We start from the raw sequence: 18279 nt of genomic DNA on the forward strand, positions 1-18279 counted from the left end.
CCACATGTTGAGCTCTTTATTAATAATCATAGAAAGCTAATCACCTTTAACCTTGAACAGAATCAGTTTGTAGACTCTCGTGCTTCATTATGGCATTTTAAACCTTTGGATTAATGTTTTGCATAGCGTTGGGTATTGCTTCTGTAAATATCGTGAAGGTGTAGATTTAAAAATACATGTATTTATACACATTAAATACCACTTTATACCAATTGCAAAATATTTGTTTTAAAACTCTGATTTTAGAATTGTGCTTAGAAGTGTTAGAATTACAAGGTTGCTTGGGAGAGACTGAAGAGCTTTTGGGACTCTGTTGGAAAAAGACCTTCAGGTGGGGAGCGTATTTTTAGCTGCTCCTTGACATGTAGTGCCAGTTCATCTAATTGAATTCAAAACAGTATTAATTTTTATCTCCCTGGGTCTCTCAAATAATGATTGGGAACAGATTCTGAGTAATGACATTAATTGTTGACTGATCTTTTAATATTTTTACCCCCAGCTGGGATGAATGGGTTCCAGAAAGCAGAGTACTCAAATACGTGGACACAAATCTTCAGAAACAGAGAGAACTTCAGAAAGCCAATCAGTAAGTTTATTTTGCAAAATAGATATAAGGTTAGTAATTCCTGCACATTAATCTTTGGACACTTGGCTGGAAGGACATTTGAACTCTGCCATAGAGTGGGTGTAGGGTCCATGTTAACCTATTGGCTTCTAGCAGAGACTGTACAGGCAAGACTTTTATTCTCTGCTAAGGAAATGGAGTTACCCCTGCAGGCATCCAGTGCTTGTTACTACTTGAATCTCTGTCATCAGAGCCAGGCTAGAAGCAGAGGAGACAGAAGCATCAACTTCAGTGTAGGTGGAATTTTTATAGCTCATTTTCTTGGGTGGCTTGGAGAGATTATAGATTATAAAAGAAAGTTTCACATAAAGGTATGGGGTGGGGGACGGTAGCAGGGTGGGGTGAGTCATGCATGATTGAGTGGTGTTCTAAAGGTTGTTTCCTAGTGATATGCCACTGTGATCTTTATCCCCCAGGAGCAGGAGGTCCTTGGAAGATTTTTAAAGGACGGTGGAATAATTCTCCCAAGTTCTTGGGTCGCCCCCGCCCCCCTCTTGCATTTTATGGGGAGTCTGATTTAAGTTTATGGTTTTTATGTTTCATATTCTCCCCTCTTAATCTCAGAGTTGAAATACATTTTAAGACATTTTAGATGATAAAATGACATTAGAGGGGAAAGGACTTCAAGTAGTCTTAAAGCTTTGTGCTTTCTGAGAATAAAATGGAATTGTTTCCCAAGTAAACAACTGAGAAACTTCTCTAGTCTCCATTTAATTTATTTTCACTATGGCTTTTAGACTTCTTCCTTTTTTCTTCTTAGGGGCTTTTTATGGACATAAAATTATAGGTTAGATACTCCTTGTATTGATGCTATACCTGAGCGTTAGTAGTTTTGGTGAAGCTTTCTCACAGTAGGTCACAGAGGACAGCTTTATTTTTCTTCCATTTGAGTGTAGTTGGCATAGATGTTTTAGAAATAGTTAAGCCAACCCAGTTTCTTTTTCTTGGAACACTTTAATTTTAAGATAAGTTTTTTTTTTTTTTTTTTTTTTGAAGGGAGCAGTATGCAGAAGGGAAGATGAGAGGGGCAGCTCCAGGAAAGAAGACATCTGGTCTACAGCAGAAAAATGTTGAAGCGTAAGAAGTTTTGTCTTTTATTTAGTGTGAGGGATTGGCATTTTACATATCATCTTTTATAGATATATACACATTCAGCTTCTTTGCATAAGCTTTTTATCATTTAAATTAGATTTGATACAAATAAAACTCTGTGTTTTGGAACAGTGAGAATAAATTCCAATGTGCATCATTAATATATTAAAATTGTTGAATATGGCTTATGCTAAGCTGTTTTTCCCATCAGTTTTTTTTTTCTTGGCTGTTTTTTCTCTGTCCCCTTTTTATTAGGGTGTGTACACATACATATATGTGATAACTTATCTTTCACGTACAAAAATGACACTACTGCCCTAACACTTGTAGGGATGAGCTTTCAGTCGCTTATTCAGCAGTGGCAATGTCAGAGCCATCCATACTCTTACCTATGTCCCTTCGTAACCAGTGGCATGAATTTGTCAGGTGTCTGACTGGAGAGTAATGTTCAGAAAAAAAAAGTAAGAGATTTTCTTGGGAAAGCAGAAAGCTAGTTTAGGGATTAGAACCGTGACTTTAGTTTCATTAAAGAGAGTTGAGTTAAGTAGGATAAAGACAGATATTCCTATGTCTCCTATTTCCATGCACATGTGCATGTGTGGCTTTGTATATGTGCATGTAAGAATGTGGAAGAATGAAACTTTTCTTTAGTAAATGTACTTTGATATGAATGACGGTTACTAAGCACAGAACAGAGAGGACCATTATCTCTTGGAATAGCTTTGGAATTTCATTCTTTCCTACGTTAAGAGTATAGTGTTTACAAACCATTTCTTTTGAGTTTTGTGTAGAAGAAACATAGAGTAACCATCAATATCCACAATTCATACTTGTAAGCCATTTCAAAATTCATTGTAAGTTTTTCATGTAACTTCCAATTCACACAGTTTTTCAGACATGCACAATTCCTGTATTTGCTATTTTTGGGGGTTGAATTTTTTTTATTTTTTATTTTATTTTATTTTGGTGAGGCAATTGGGGTTAAGTGACTTGCCCAAGGTCACACAGCTAGTAAGTGTCAAGTGTCTGAGGCCGGATTTGAACTCTGGTCCTCCTGACTCCAGAGCCATTGCTCTATCCACTGCACCACCTAGCTGCCCCTTGGGGGTTGAATTTTAAAAGGTGGTTTTATTTAATAAGGCCAGCATTCCATATTTATGTAGATTTTCCTGCCATATTATCAAAGGGCCAATCTTCATGCTCTAAGCTATGCCTTTTCCTAGAGAAATTAGTGCAATATTTTTAAAATTAAAAGAATTGGTGGTATCTTTCATCACATCCTGTTGATTCTAGTTCTCCTTAGAATTGCAGAATTAAAATTGAAAATGCAGTTGATGCATGTTAGAGCTTTTCATTTAAGTTGATTCATTTTGAAGTTATAAGTAATATACGGCTAGTTTTGTATTTTGACATTTAAAAAGATTTGCCTTTTATTTGTAAGAAGATAAGTGGTGGCATTTTTTTATTTTTTATTTTTTCTTAAAATAGTATTAACTGGTGGTCTTAAGTCTTTAGGTACTCTTAATTACTGTTTAGTTGGCATTTAATAGGTTTCCTTTGTTGCATGTGTTAACATTTTAGTGATTTGGTTCTTTGGGAAATTAGTCTGTGTAGTAGCATGCAATAAGATTGGTAGCAAATGAGATTTTAAAATGCAGTAAATTTCTGATTCTATAGAAATTTAACATTAAAGAAATGTTTTGATTTACATCAAGTTCTTTAAGGACTGTGTGTTAAACCTGGGATAGAAATGTAATTTTCAAGAAAAACCTCTTTACTTAAATAAATACTTAGGAATTCAAAGATACCATATAATATCCAATTGAACAATTTAATAAATAGTAAGTGCCTACTATATAATATGTATTTTTATATTAGAATATAAAATATTTGGTGGAGTGTCAGCCACTAAAATATAAGGATCATTAAGAAAAATCTACAAAGTGAAGCTTCCTTATAATACTTTGGGGGAGAGTTCGAGTTGTTGAAGCTTACACATGGGATAAATGCTTTAAGGCTTATGTTGTTTTAGGAACCCTGTGCTGAGAATATTAGAAACAAGTGCAGTGAAATATAAGGATGGAGTTCATTATAAAGAAGTTTCACTGTATAAAAGTTAATTTGAAGACACACCCATATACATCTAAGTTGTTTCATGGAGGTCATATGGAAATAGCTTCCATTTAAGAAATTTTTTGGTTTATTTTGGAAAGTAAGGTTCATTTCTTTGACGACTATACATCAGGTCTGACACTCTGTCCTTACCATAACCCATTGTGCCTAGACTTTTTCAGAACAGATGGATCACTCGCTGTTTGGAGACCTCTGCAATATCAATGCGGTGAGTTAAGGATGGATTGTCATACCAGATTTTCATCCTGATATCCATGTTCCCTTGTTTTTGTAGGTTTAATAAGAGTATTCTTAACCATGCATAATTGTAGTCTTACAGGCTTTATTTTGGATTTTATCATTGGTAACTTTGTTTAGATGGGTGTATTTGTACTCGGATTTTTTTTTTTTAAGTTTAGGAAATAACCACTTGAGTTTTACTGAGTATTGTTTGCTCAGTTTATTACCTTTGGAAAGTTTTTCATCTCTTTTTCAATATAAATGTAATTATTAGTAAACTAAATTGTCAACTGTTCGTACATATTTTCATTATGTAGCTCCCCAAAAGATCAAAATTAAGTTGTTAAGAATACATTACTGTAGGAGTAGCCTAAAGGTCTCATTAAAATTGCGCTTGTAATGAGTTTCAGTTAGAAATTGATTCATAATGACCAATATTCTCTGTAGTCAAAAGGTATACGTGTAGCATTTCTCCTTTTTGCTCAGTTGGTCTTTTTAAAACAGGTTAGCAAACAGGTTAGCAATTTGATTCCTAGTTTAACTCTACCTATGTCGAGTTCAATTTTGAATCAGTGTAAAGGTCCATCCTTTGATTAATTAAGTTCATTATCCATAAAGTGTCAGCATATACCATTATTTGAATAAATTATTGACTTAACTCTATTACTTATGTCCCAAACCTCTTGTGAAGTTGCGATTAATAAATTCATGATCTGAGTCTAGAACTAGAGAAGCAAAAAAGTGAGTTCATAATGCTGCATTTGCAATGAAGGCCTTTCCTTCCTGGTGAGCTTTATATTTTCTGGTGCCATGACATTCACAATATTAAAAGAAGCTTGAGAACCCTGGGCTTGGGTTCTTTTTTATTTATTGCACAATAGCTTATGTTTATATAGTACTTTAATGATTTAGAAGTTGCTTTACACAGATATTTTTGCTTTCTAATATAGCATCATTTTAAGTTATAGACCGTTTTTAAAAATAAGAAACTTAATCATTTCTAGTCTGTTTAGTACAGTAAGGTGTTTATAATAGTTTTTAACTCTCCAAACAAATAGTTATATAAACTATGGGGGACATGGGACACTTAATAATTGTCTTATTTGTGACATTAATTTCATGAATACTCATGTAAAACATTTTAAAATGTCTTTGGGTGATATACTCATGGGCCTAATATCTACAGTGTTTCATTGTAATTTGTCTTCAATACCTGGGCTGCTGTTAGAACTACAGAATTTTTGCCTATGTATTTTCTTGGTGCCTTTCCTTCCTTTCTTCCTGGTTCACTTTTCAGTAATGGCCTATCCAGCTTTATTTATTGAATTATGTTTTCTTATCCTTCCTACCTAATCTGGCCTATAAGTATCCTAATGAATTATCTCAATAGCTACTAGTTATTCCTGTTCTTTATATTGAAGTAACAGCCCATTTTCCAACTAACTCTTTCTTCATTGTGTTCATTCACCTGTCATCATTAACATTTTCTTTTTTTTAAACAATCATAATATTTTAGTATTTTCAGTGACACTAGAGATCTTCTCATCTTACATTTGTGGGGATTGAGGCCCAGAGAGGTTGTTATTTACCCAAGATCACAAGATTTTTCCATGGCGCTGTAGGTAGGAGTCTTGAAATGTGTGATGTTTAAAGGTTTTTGAAGTCAGGGGATGTAATGTAGGGATGAAACAGGTGGGTATAGAGACAAAGGGATATGATTTCTGTAGCTCTATCTCTTGAGTTATTGTCAGAGTTAAGATCTCAGGGTGGGTAGAATATATGATCCCTGGTACTTTCTTGTATCTTTGGGGCACAAATAATACCTGTCCTGCCTTTCCAGCCTGGTAGATGCCCCTGTTAGAGGAAAGGGAAAAAAAATATCCCCATGGGCCATTGAAGCTTGGACCCGAAAGACTGCTGAGGAAACACCAGGAATCAGGTTGTTCTGGCTGAAAGCTTAGGGTGTGTATGTATTTAGGATACCCTGAATTACATTTTGGGATCCCTACTTAAACATTTGGTAATTTGGAAAAAGTAGCCATGAATACTTGAAAACGCTCCGTAAAAACTGTTGGGTAAATTTAACAAGAACTTTGGAGGGCTTCGGGATTTGTTAGATGATTAGGGTGAATAGAAACTTACTATCTTTGGAAATCTTTCATACTTCATAACAGTATATTTCAGCACTTTGCTGAAATTAGAGCATCACTATAGATGTGTTTCAGCAGAAGAATTGAGCTCTTCCCTTTTTTAGCTTAAAACAACAAAAACACCTCCTAAAAGCCTATGATGTGGAATGGATTCTCTGGGTACCAGAATGAAACACATTTTATTTCTCATACTGGTAGCCTTTTAATGCCTGAAACTTTTAGAGGGTTGTATAGAAAGGAAAAACATAGAGCAAAGGGGAATTAAGTAATACATCTTTGTTACATTAGGAAACATGATTTTTTTGTTTTATTACATATATTGAAGAATCTCACATTTTTATTCAAATGTGAATAATTTAAAGCTATTTCTCTCCCCCCATGGATTAACTGAACCAACCATGAAGATAGTCAATAATCCATAATCAATAATTCAGAGTAAATTTGTTTTATTTTCATTGAATTCATCAAGTTTCACTAAGCTAAGATGTTCTTGTAGCATGTGTGATTTGACAGTATTGAGATGCACATTGGCAGTGGGTGGTTAAGAGTTTAGTTGGCTACAAAAACGTGATATCTTACCATCTGATCCTGAATACAGAAATATAGAATCAGAACACAATAGATTTAGAGCCAAGGGGATCATGGCACCAGGAATCTGGTCCAGACCCTGTATTTTACAGATGAGGAAGGTGAGGCCTTGGAATCAGAACCCAGAGTTCCCCATGGCCACACTGCTTTCCAGTTTTTTACATGGTCTCATAAAATACTCTGTATTGGTTGCTTATTAGTAAGAAGAATAGCTGACAGTGTTTTATGGTTTACAAAATGTTTTATATTCACTATCTCCAAGGCCTTATGAGATAGTAACCACAGGCATTATTTACAGATGAGGAAATTGAGGTTCAAAGGTCATACAGTTAGTGAATATCAGAGGTGGGATTGGCACCTATGCCTCTCTAGACTCCTAAAGCTAGTGCCCTATCTAAAATATCCATGTTGTGTCCTAAATGCTCATTGTCGAGTAATCATTTCCCTCTTACTGAGTCTGAGTGACAGTATGTTGTGTGGCACCATCTGGATTAACAGTTGTATCCCCACTCTGGAATGTCATTAGTGGAATAGAAAATTTAAAATAGAAACAGTGACCAAAAGAGGCATTGAGTGATTATCAAAGTAAATATTTTGTGGGCTCTCTTGCCTCATCCCAGAAATTAGCATGTGCTCTTTGCTTTCAGAATAAAGAAGGTATATGACGCTGTCAAGGATGCCAGACAGTTACTGATTACATATGGTTGGTATGACTAAGCTTGTGAATGACTGAATGAAGCAAAGTTATGGGTGATTTTCAGGCCTTTGATCTCTAAAACTAGTAGGTGATTTCAGATGTACCTTCATGGTTTTTATGAGTGGTAATAAAGTGATTGGTATCCACTGGATAATTGGTTCTCTTTTAGATGGCATCTTTTCATAGACCTTGGGGAAAAAAGACTGGAGAAATTAATTTTTGATCTGTGCCATGTAACTGACTCAGAATGTTGGAGTTGGAAGGGACCTTAATGTCTACTGCGACACCCTTGAGCTTTGATAGAACAGATTTACTGAATGTTTAGCTTTAAGTTATGGTAATAACGTGCCAGTCTAGAACACCTGATAATCACAAGGCACATTCACTTGTTTGCTTTTCACAGCCACAGCCACACGAGGGCAGGGAGAGTGAGCATGGAGGCTTAGGTTAAGTTACTTGCTGTGCTAAAACATGACAGAACTGGGAATTGAGCCCAAGGCTTAGGATTCCAAATCTAATGTTCTTTCTACTGTGCGCCTGCTGATTATTTAAGTGGGGGGAAAAATGTATATGTTTATGAATGAGAGATTTTTATAATTGAAATTTGGTTTTCAAAGACCTCTTTCATGTAGTAGTTTAAAAAAATAGCCCATTGTCTGGCTAGTTATAAGACCTGAACATTCATTATAAATAGTTTGTTGCACAGATCACTTCAGTGAAATTACTATGGGCTTGATATGGATGACTTTTTTTTTTTTTTTTTTTTTTTGTGGGGCAGCGAGGGTTAAGTGACTTCCCTGGGTCACACAGCTAGTAAGTGTCAAGTGTCTGAGGCTGGATTTGAACTCAGGTCCTCCTGAATCCAGGGCCAGTGCTTTATCCATTGTGCCACCTTGCTGCCCCATGGATGACTTTTGAAGTTCCAGCTGTAGGAGCTCAGTTCCTAAAAAATAAATGTTTTTCATTTTTTAAAGACCTTATTTAATATCAGTTCTCTTTGAAATTGTACAACTAGGCACTTGGGATTAGTAAATTTGAATTCTAAAGCTAATCAAATTTCTATTATATTTTTTGTCTAGCCATAGTTAACATTTGTTAATTGAACATTTTCGATGTCAGGGGTTTTTAACCTGCACTCTGGGAACTTGTTAAAATATTTTGATAACTATTTGGTTACAATTGGTTTCCTTTGCCGTCCTGTATTTTATGCTTTTAAAAACATGCTGAGAAGGAATCCATAGGCTTTAACTGTACTGTTTAGAAAGGTCCATGTCAAAAAAACGGGTAAGAACTCCTCTTCTGCATTCCTTCTATTTTGATGAAAACTAATAGAAATTATGCCCATTCAACCTCTTAAGATATTTTGATATCTGGGTCTTATTCTTAATATTTCAGTACTTCAGGGACCCAGGATTTATTCTTCTTGACCACCCCTGCCACCTATAAACCAGGATAGGCAGATCCTGCCGTTTTGCTATCCCTTAGTAGGTATTGGCATTCACTTTCTGCCATGAATTCTTTCTGCACACACCTGTGTGTGTTCTCTGGTGACAGAGCCATCTGCTCTCTGCCTTTCTGGCACGGGTAGAAGCCTGTCCCTGATGTAGCCTTTGAGAAGGCAGGGTCCTTTCTTGGCTGTGATGAAGCATTGGAAGAGGTTTTGGTTAATGCCAGAGGGAGTTCACATGGGGGTTCTATAGACAGATAGTCTTTACCATCTGATGAAAATGACATTTACGTAATGCTTTCAGGATCACAAAGTGTTTTATATAAGTAATACATGTAATTTTATATATGTCATTGCATTTAGTCCTTACAACAGCCCTGTGAGGGAGGGAGGTGTACCACAGATATTATCTTCATTTTACAGATGAGGAAACAGTTTAAATGTTACCCATCTGGTAGGTGTTAGGCTCCAAGTCAAGTCCAAACAATAATGCCGCCATTCTGCTTTTGGTGTAGTATAAATGGAAGACCATAGGTTAAATACCTTTCTTCTAAGTATGGTAATGGGAAAAAAGTGGTCTCGTGGGGTATTCCGTTTACACTGGGGCTACACAGAGGATTGTGTACTGTGACGTTGATCTCTGGTGATGGGTCTCCTACAGAGCCAGTGAAACTGAAGGAGCTTTGGCTCAGAGGAGGGCAGTGAGAAATGGACAAAATGAAACCTCACTACTGCTCACTCTGCTGACGGGATTTAAGATCTCGTTTTTGCCACCTATGTGTTAAAAGCTTTTCATTTAGGGTGAAGAATGAGGCCGTCTGTAGAAGCATCACTTATGTCCACGTGAAACCAGCTTATTTTCCATGAAAAGGTTATTATGATGGTTGCTTTCTTCTTGTTTTAGAGAGATGCTTACGTAATACAACTGGTTTTAATGATTGAAAATCTTGAAGTATTCATGTTAAATAGACCATGGAAAAAGAGCTCAGTATTTTTATGGCAGCCTTGATAATGATAATGTCAAGTGGCAGCCTCTCTAGTGGTCTTGGATCTCTTCTTTCTCATCATCCTTTGGGATGTTCATGTCGCTCTTTAGGTCTGAACAGGAGAACATCTTTATACTCCTGTATCCTGTGCAGATACTGTCATTGCTGCATAAACTGACCATCAAGGTTGAGTAAAGGGAAATGACATTTTTTTAAAATTAGGAAATTACATTTTACTTAAATTAATTTTTTGTCTCTTCTTTTCCATTCTGTTCTCCTCCCCACCCTCTAGGAAAACCAAAAAGAACAAACAGAAAAGTAAGGACATTAATTTTCTTCCTTAAGACTTTGTTTTCATTTTATTAGAGATCTAAAATTTGAATTCATTATTTCAATTAATTTGTCATTAATTTATTGTAATGGAGTAATAATGTTCATTGTAAAAATGGCACATTTTATGTATGATCACTTAGGAAAGAATTTTGTTTGAAAAATACCTTTCTAACATTGTAATAAATATCATTTCAGTATAATGTGCCAAGTTTTGAACAGAATGTTCGTAGAACTCCACTAGCCTGGGACTTGGAATCTCATAATTTTATGTGCTACTTCTTTATTTGCCTGGTCCATTGTTGAAGCGAGAAGGCTTATCTTAGTTTTCTTTCCCTGACCTTGTTCTAGAACGTCTTGGTCTTGGCCTTCCTCCAACTCATTTCCACCTTCGCAGAATACAAGTCAGCTATAAAGAGTATAAGCTAATGATATGACCATCCTTTATGTCCTCTATGAAATTTAAGTCAGCTTTTATATTCCTTCTCCCTTGCCTATTTCTTAACTCAACTATTGTGAGCCAGAAAATATATTTGTTCTATCTTCTTAGGTAACTTATTTGTTTAAATATTTATTTTATCACTGCCTTGAAAAAAACGAGTAACGGTACATGTGTTCAAGGGAAAAACATCCACCTGAGTATATGATGTGTTAAGAAAAGTAAAACACACTTCCTCCTAATGAATAAGTATTTTCTGAAATTTGACTTTACTTTTTGATATTTCTTCAGAAAAGTATCTTCCAATCTATTTTTATATAAAAACCTTTTAAATTGACCATTACTAGTAGAGATACTCTTTGTTTAAACATTCTCAATCTGTTCCACAGTGAACTATAACTGTTTCTATAAAAGAAATGCATGGTATATGATTGCAAACATTCTGTTTCAGTTCAAAACATTTTATTAAGCATATCTAATATTTCCAAGATATTTGAAACAAAGTAGAACTGTGTCCCTTAATACACACTTTTAGAAAATACATATTTTGGTGTATTTTCAAGTTTAAAAATTGAACTTGTTGGTTTTTACATTATGGTACTTGTTCTAAGTACTTTGGGGCCCCGTGTCATGATTATAGTCATGCATACTGAAAGTGTGCAGGGTGTCGATTTTCAACTGTTCTGGTTTTATGATTCCCTTGTTTTGTCACAGTGTGACCTCATAACACTTTAAAATTATTCTACTGAATATGTTTATTAAAATTTGTTCAGCTTTTTCTTGAAGATATTTCCCCCTGCATCTTTATCCCACCCCCATCAGTATTGTAAAACCAAGTTTAGGAAGTACTAATATGAGGTCAAGGTGGGGTGATTTAAATGAGTGGAAACAGGGTAATAATAATGATAATAATTACAATGATCATCATCACAATAAGAGCTAACATTTATATTGCACCTATATGTGTCAGGCACTGTGCTAAGCACTTTACAATTATCATCATCTCATTTGGTCCTCACAACAATCATGAGGTAGGTGCTATTATTCTCATTTTACATATAAAGAAACTGAGACAGTGGTTAAGTGACTTGCCCAGGGTCACACAGCTGGTAAGTGTTAAGTGTTTGAGGCCAGATTTGAACTTAGGTCCTCCTGACTCCAGGGCTGGTGCTCTATCCATTGCACCCCCTGGCTGCCCCTGCCCCAGTATGTGATAAACATAATTGGTATCTTACTAGGCGTTTCACTAATTAATTTATTACAAAAAAATTTCTTGGGAAGAAAATTTGAAAACTAAAACAGCTATTTTCTGTCACTTTTCACTGATTGATTATTTTTGGAAAGGGGTTAGTCCTTAATGTTGATACTCTCAAATGTTTGTCTTTCACCTGCTTTTCTTGTGTGTGTGCTTACTCTCCCTTGATGATGTAACTCCTTTAGCTTTGACTCCCATGCGGATCAGTATCTAGCCATAACTTGTCTCTGGGGCTTCAGATTGGCATCTCAGGCTCATCGTAGGTTGTTTATACCTGGATGCCCAACCAGTGTGACAAATTCTGTGTCCCAAACTGAACAACTGCTTTCTTCCAAAAGTCTGTTTTATCTTCTAATTTTTAACTGCTTAACCAGTCAACATGTTTAAAACCATACTATCATATTTGCCTTTTTCTTCACATCTCCTGTGTCTAATCAGTTGTCAAAGTGTTATTCCCCCAATATATTCCACTCATGCTTTGCTCTCTCATCGCACTGTCACATTTAGGATGCTCCCTCATTTTATACAGCCACCATTGTTGTAGTAGTCTCTTTAATTCAACATTCTGCTTTACTTTTTTTTCCTCCTTAAATATCGGGATAGGGAAATAATTAAGACAGGTCTTCTCGCCTAGCATAGTGATTAAGAAGTGCTTGTTGAAGCTGCTGAAAATAGTCATTAGAGAAAATGGGATTTAATTACAAATCAGTAGTCTTGGTTTGTTGGATTTCATATCTGTTAAATGGAGTTAATGCTTTTTGTCAAAGAGATTTAATGAGCCCCAGGAAGGTAAACATATAAATACAAGATGCTAACGTCATTACATTTTGCTTATGTTATTTGAATAGAAGAGATATATTACAGTTCTCTAAACTTGACTTTGAGTAACTGCTAGATAATGCACATAACATTAAATGATTGGAAAATAGAAAAAATTCTCATTGAATGACATTTTCTTTAAAGTGTTAAGTTTCTGATTAGCAGAATGTTTGTTAAAATCATTTTATATCCTTTATTTTTTTCTTTTAGCTCCTGGAATTGGAGAGGGTAGTAGTACCAGTGAGACACCTCAACCACCTCGAAAAAAACGGGCCCGAGTGGATCCAACGGTTGAAAGTGTATGTTTTTTTTTTCCCGTTGATTTAAAATGAGATATAAATGTAACTCCATATCTCTTCATGGTGTGTATTTATGTTGCAGAATTCTAAAGTACAAAAAAAGGTCTTGATAGCATCAAAGTATTGTGTAATTATGTTTGACACACTTAGTACCATGATGCTTCTCATTCATAAATGGCCAGTGTAGCTAGTTGTTTGATATGAAGTTGAATTTCTTAAAGCCTAAAACCACTTTTGCATCTTTTTCAAATGGGAATTCATTTACTAAGCTTCCTCCTTGCCAGAAACTCTGTTGCTAAGATATGGCACCTCTATGTATTTGGCTGACTACATTTTAAAACCTTTTTTTTGGTGAAGTGGCTGTAGTTGGTATCCTTTTCCTTTGCTCTCAAGACATTTGATAGCTGAACTGTGCATCTGTAATCTGACAGACCTTTAGTTGTAGACCACGTGGATAGATTGTGTTTAACCTGGCCAACAATTCCATAACAAAAAAAATTGTGAAATAGTTAATCTTATTATGTGTATAAATATTAGCTTATATAGTTCTTTTGAAATTATTTTAAAGTGTCATTGCTTTTGGTTGACCACATACTGTGAATTTGATGATTCTAACGTTTCCATGTTTGAATTATAAATTGTATATTATTGTTGTATAAATTGTAAATATTATAAATACTAGCGTAGGCTAGAAATTGCTTTGTCTGCAGTTACTCAAATCTTAACTAGAAATCAAATTGTAGTTAGTATTTAAGGATGTTCATATATTTCTTACTGATTGAGATGTCACCAATAAATATGAAGCCTCAGATCTATATTTAAAATAATTCTAAGATTTAAGGATATGTTACAGATTAGTTTTATTTGAAAAGTTTTTTTTCCTCACTCATTCAGAATAAAATTTTTTCTCAAAGTAGCTGGGTTCTTTGATTTCATTTGAAATTTTTGAAGTGTTAATACCATTTCAGTATATATATATGTATGTGTTTTAAAGTGAGGCAGTTAGGGTTAAGTGACTTGCCCAGGGTCACACAGCTAGTAAGTGTTAAGTGTCTGAGGCCGGATTTGAACTCAGGTCCTCCTGACTCCAGGGCCGGTGCTCTATCCACCGTGCCACATAGCTGCCCCTAAATATATTTTGTAATCCAATAATTTTTAGGACCTAGAAAAATCATGTCTCTTAGGACTTATTTTTTCCATAGTGAAGAAAATATTCTTTATCATTTGTTTGTTATTCAGGAAGAAACATTTATGAACAGAGTTGAAGTCAAAGTAAAGATTCCTGAAGAGCTGAAACCATGGCTTGTTGATGACTGGGACTTGATTACCAGACAAAAACAGGTGATTTTTCTTTTAACTCATTCTTTTCAGGTAATATTAATTATTTGTTTTTATCTCAAAATGGGTTAGTGGCCAGTGTTGCTGTCATGAATATAAATAAGGAGATATTTTTAGGTATTAGCAGCAAATCTGTCAGTCAGTGTGAAAACATTTCTGTAACTCCTTTTGGCTTTTCCTGTAGGTGCTGTCCCACCTACAGCATTTACATTTAGCCATTTTTTTTTAGTCCTTGGCCCTTTAGAAGTTAACCCCTTACAGGTGAGTTGGTGCCATTTATTTGTTAATAACTATAAAATTAACATGTAATATTTATGAAGGACTTAAATAAACAAAGAATTTATTTTGGGCCAGCAGATGGACCTTCTTTTGGTTTTTCCTTTTATACCCTGGTTCTTTATTTAGTACAGTTGACTTAATTCATTTAAAAAAAAATTTTTTTTGGTGAGGCAGTTTGGGTTAAGTGACTTGCCCAGGGTCACACAGCTAGTAAGTGTTAAGTGTCTGAGGTCGGATTTGAACTCAGATCCTCCTGACTCCAGGGCCGGGTGCTCTATCCACTATGCCACCTAGCTGCCTCTAGTACAGTTGACTTAAGAAAACTTGCCTTTCTTTTAGACTCCATTGGTACTTAAGCCATCTCTATATCAGATGTAGTAAAAAGTACTTAGAAATAGAGAATAGGAACTGGACTTGTGATTTTTTTTTCCACTGGTCTGGGCAATTTCAGGGTGATCAAACTTCCTCTGCCATCGTATGGCATCTTCTTTGCGATTTATAGTATTAGAGAATTGCTTTAAGTAGACGTGTTAGCCACATGTGGGACACATTCAGGTCAAACCAGATTAAAATGTAATTGGGAAATATTTAACCAAATTAAAAAACAAAGGTAGAACAGTGTTAATATGTGGTTTCTTAAGTTGGTATGTGGCTGGCCTACAGGCGGATATCCTTACCTACATATGCTTGATTCTGTTGGTATTGCAAGCCCCTGGCCTAGAGCACTAAGGATTTAAGTGACTTGCCTGGGGCTAGTATGTGCTAGAGGAATTCATAATCCTTCGTTAACTTTAATGGTGGCTAAATTCATGACACTCATGTCATAATTTGGTTTTTAAAAGTTTTTTGGGGGGTTTTATATCACCTTAATTTCTAAATATATACATATACGTATTCCTTCTAAATATCTGTATATCTATCTATCTATCTATCTATCTATCTATCTATCTATCTATCTATCTATCTATCTATCTATCTATCTATCTATCTATCTATCTATCTATCTATCTATCCCTTCCTCCTCCCAAAGCAGAGTCATCCCTTATAACAAAAAATAAACAAAAGAAAGCAGGTTCACAACACTTCCCCTGCCATGAGCTAAGGCTCATCATATCTACAGTGCTCCACAGCCACGGGTCTCTTTGTCTCATCACTTTTATGATGCCATATTGTACTTACCAAGGTCTCATCTGGGCCAGTCACTATAATGTTATGTTACTGAATTAGGAGAGACTCTCCCCTTGGGAAGTGGGACCTCTTTCAGGTCTCTGCCCACCAAACCTTGGCAGTATGAAAGAGAATTCAAATAATTGAGCAAGGTTGGAAATGGTGTATTGACAGCCTTTCAAGGTAAAAACAAACTGTCCTTGACTAGGCTCAGCTGTGAGAATAGAGAAAACAGTATTGGTGAGATCAGTAACTTCACACCAGTAGTCCTGGGCCTGGGTTATTGGGTCTCTACCATCTTGAAAAGGTCAGAAATGGCCACAACAGTTGGCTGAACAACTTTATTCAGCTTCTTATAACCTCCTATAAACCACTAGGTACCACCTGCCTTCTTCAGCTCATCATGAGGTACTTTAGCCTCCTTCATCTACATTACTAGGGAGAAAATAGCTTTTCCACATCCCAGCACCCCACTTCCGTTCCATCTCTGGGACCATATTGTTGAATACTGATGTTGCACGCAACTCTAGTGACTACCATATAGCTCCAGTAACTAGCAAAGATGCTACCCTAAATTCTCTTGCAGTTAGACTCCTATGTAATAGCTGTACTCCCTGTTAGCCAATACAGCTGACCCAAATGGAATCTTCTGCCCACCTTATCTTGAGCAAGAAAGCCCTTGATGGTCTCCCCCAGCTGAAAAAAATAAACAGACAAAAAACCATAACAAAACCCTGATAGAAACTGAGGTATGGGCCCATTGAGGTAGGTCCCTGATAGAATCTCTGCCTGCAAGTATTTGGCAGCCCCTTATATATTTGATGTGATGTTATACCTCCTTCCCTGGATTACAGTGACTACATCATATGATATCTAGTTTCTCTGAGGTCTTTTAGTTAGAATAGCTGGATCCTTAGGGAATCTCTGCCCTTGCTTTATGGGGACTTGTTGAAAAAAAAAAACCCTCAAATTGAGTAGGATTTTTAAGAACTGTCTTAAATTTAGGTGTGGCAAAAGGCCTTTTTACTCCTCAAGTCCTTGAGGGGAGGTAGAAATGGTCCTGAGAACAGAAATGGGCAGAAGGGCTGATGAGACCAAGTGTATAAAGAAGAGCCTTGTCCTAGAAGCAGCACAAAAGAGCACAGATTAGCTTCAAAGGATGGTCACACAGCATGTGAATGAGGAGAAAGACACCAGAAGCCTGGTAATAACCTAAGAAAACCCCAACACCCGCTGTCCTGCGTGCCTGCTTGGCCATCACCCCAGCATTTCTGAGAGTCCTTCACATGCATGTGCCGAGGGCATTAATAGGGAACAGGTGCGCCTTCACAATACTATTCCACAGTACACAGTGTCTTTATGATCACATAACTGACCGAACAAGGTAGAGAATACACAGTCCCTTTCTACTGATTGTTGGTCATAAGAAAATAAGCTTTAGATTCGGTGGTGCAAAACACTCTCTTACATGCAACTTTTCTATGTAAACATTAGTAAAGATTCCTTGAAGAGCATAACACAGTGAACTTTGATTTATGGGCCTCTGATGATAAATATTAGGTGAGAAATCATAATAGGAAGTTACTCTGAGAGAGGAGATCCAGCAGAATCCCAAATTGAAGAGGGCTTCCCTTAGTGAATGGTGTGATGGTTCTGTCAAGCCCCAGAACATTGTAGAACCTCCTGGAAGAGACTTAGAACCTCTAAAAAATCCCTGGCCTAACCTAACAAAGGGAAAACCGAGTAGATAGAGCTTGTCTGTGGCGCAAGTTAGGACATGAAGTCTGTGTGAGAACCTGGAGAGTTTAGCCATCAATTTAAATGTCACCAGTACAGATGACAGGCAGTAGAGATAGGTCACAAGCATATCGGTGTATTAATCAGGAGGAGGCCAGCAGGCAGGCCTTTCAGGAAATTCCAGAACTTTCTTGTAATGACCTCAGACTTGCCCCAGAAACAAAGGCCCATCTTTTTCACAATGAAATTCTCTGGGGTACTGTTTGTAGTGAGTCACTGAACCCTCTAGTATCCAAGGAATTAAATTTGAGTGTCTCGCAAAGGGTAGTGGAGACAGACACGTAGGTGTGAATGGGCTCTAACAGAACCAGGTAGGGCACTTGGAAGAATTAAAGGATACCAGGAAATTAAAAAGAATGGGTGGGGTACCTGATGAGGGGAAGCCAGCCCATCAGGTAGACACCTCCCAGGGCCCATGGATGAAGATCACAGATCTGTCTGTCAGAGTACTGTGGATATGATGGGTTAAATTTCATATGCTGGATCCTTCAATACTGATGTTGGGATAGCAGTAACATTTTAGGCTTACAGCCTCCCTCTCAAACTCATGTTCTCTTCAGTTAATAGTTGAGGGGAAAATGACACATATAGCCCACAGGATAGTTGTGGAAGCATGAAA

At 36.3% G+C, this 18279-nt stretch overlaps 1 protein-coding gene across 4 annotated transcripts in view; it reads left to right on the plus strand.

Annotated features, from left to right (window-relative positions):
- The window catches only part of MORF4L1 (mortality factor 4 like 1), a 41166-nt gene that overhangs the window by 17596 nt on the left and 5291 nt on the right, over positions 1-18279 (plus strand). For 2 of the 4 annotated variants that reach the window (XM_043981299.1, XM_043981301.1), the window contains 6 exons: positions 500-586; positions 1622-1702; positions 4002-4058; positions 10230-10255; positions 12991-13079; positions 14319-14420. In XM_043981299.1, coding sequence (XP_043837234.1) covers positions 500-586; positions 1622-1702; positions 4002-4058; positions 10230-10255; positions 12991-13079; positions 14319-14420 — 442 coding nt within the window. The remainder of the gene's footprint in view (positions 1-499; positions 587-1621; positions 1703-4001; positions 4059-10229; positions 10256-12990; positions 13080-14318; positions 14421-18279) is intronic. The other 2 variants (XM_043981300.1, XM_043981302.1) reach the window with 1 other exon arrangement.

The sequence above is a fragment of the Dromiciops gliroides genome, chromosome 2, assembly GCF_019393635.1.
Source record: "Dromiciops gliroides isolate mDroGli1 chromosome 2, mDroGli1.pri, whole genome shotgun sequence".
In the NCBI taxonomy this organism is placed as follows: domain Eukaryota; kingdom Metazoa; phylum Chordata; class Mammalia; order Microbiotheria; family Microbiotheriidae; genus Dromiciops; species Dromiciops gliroides.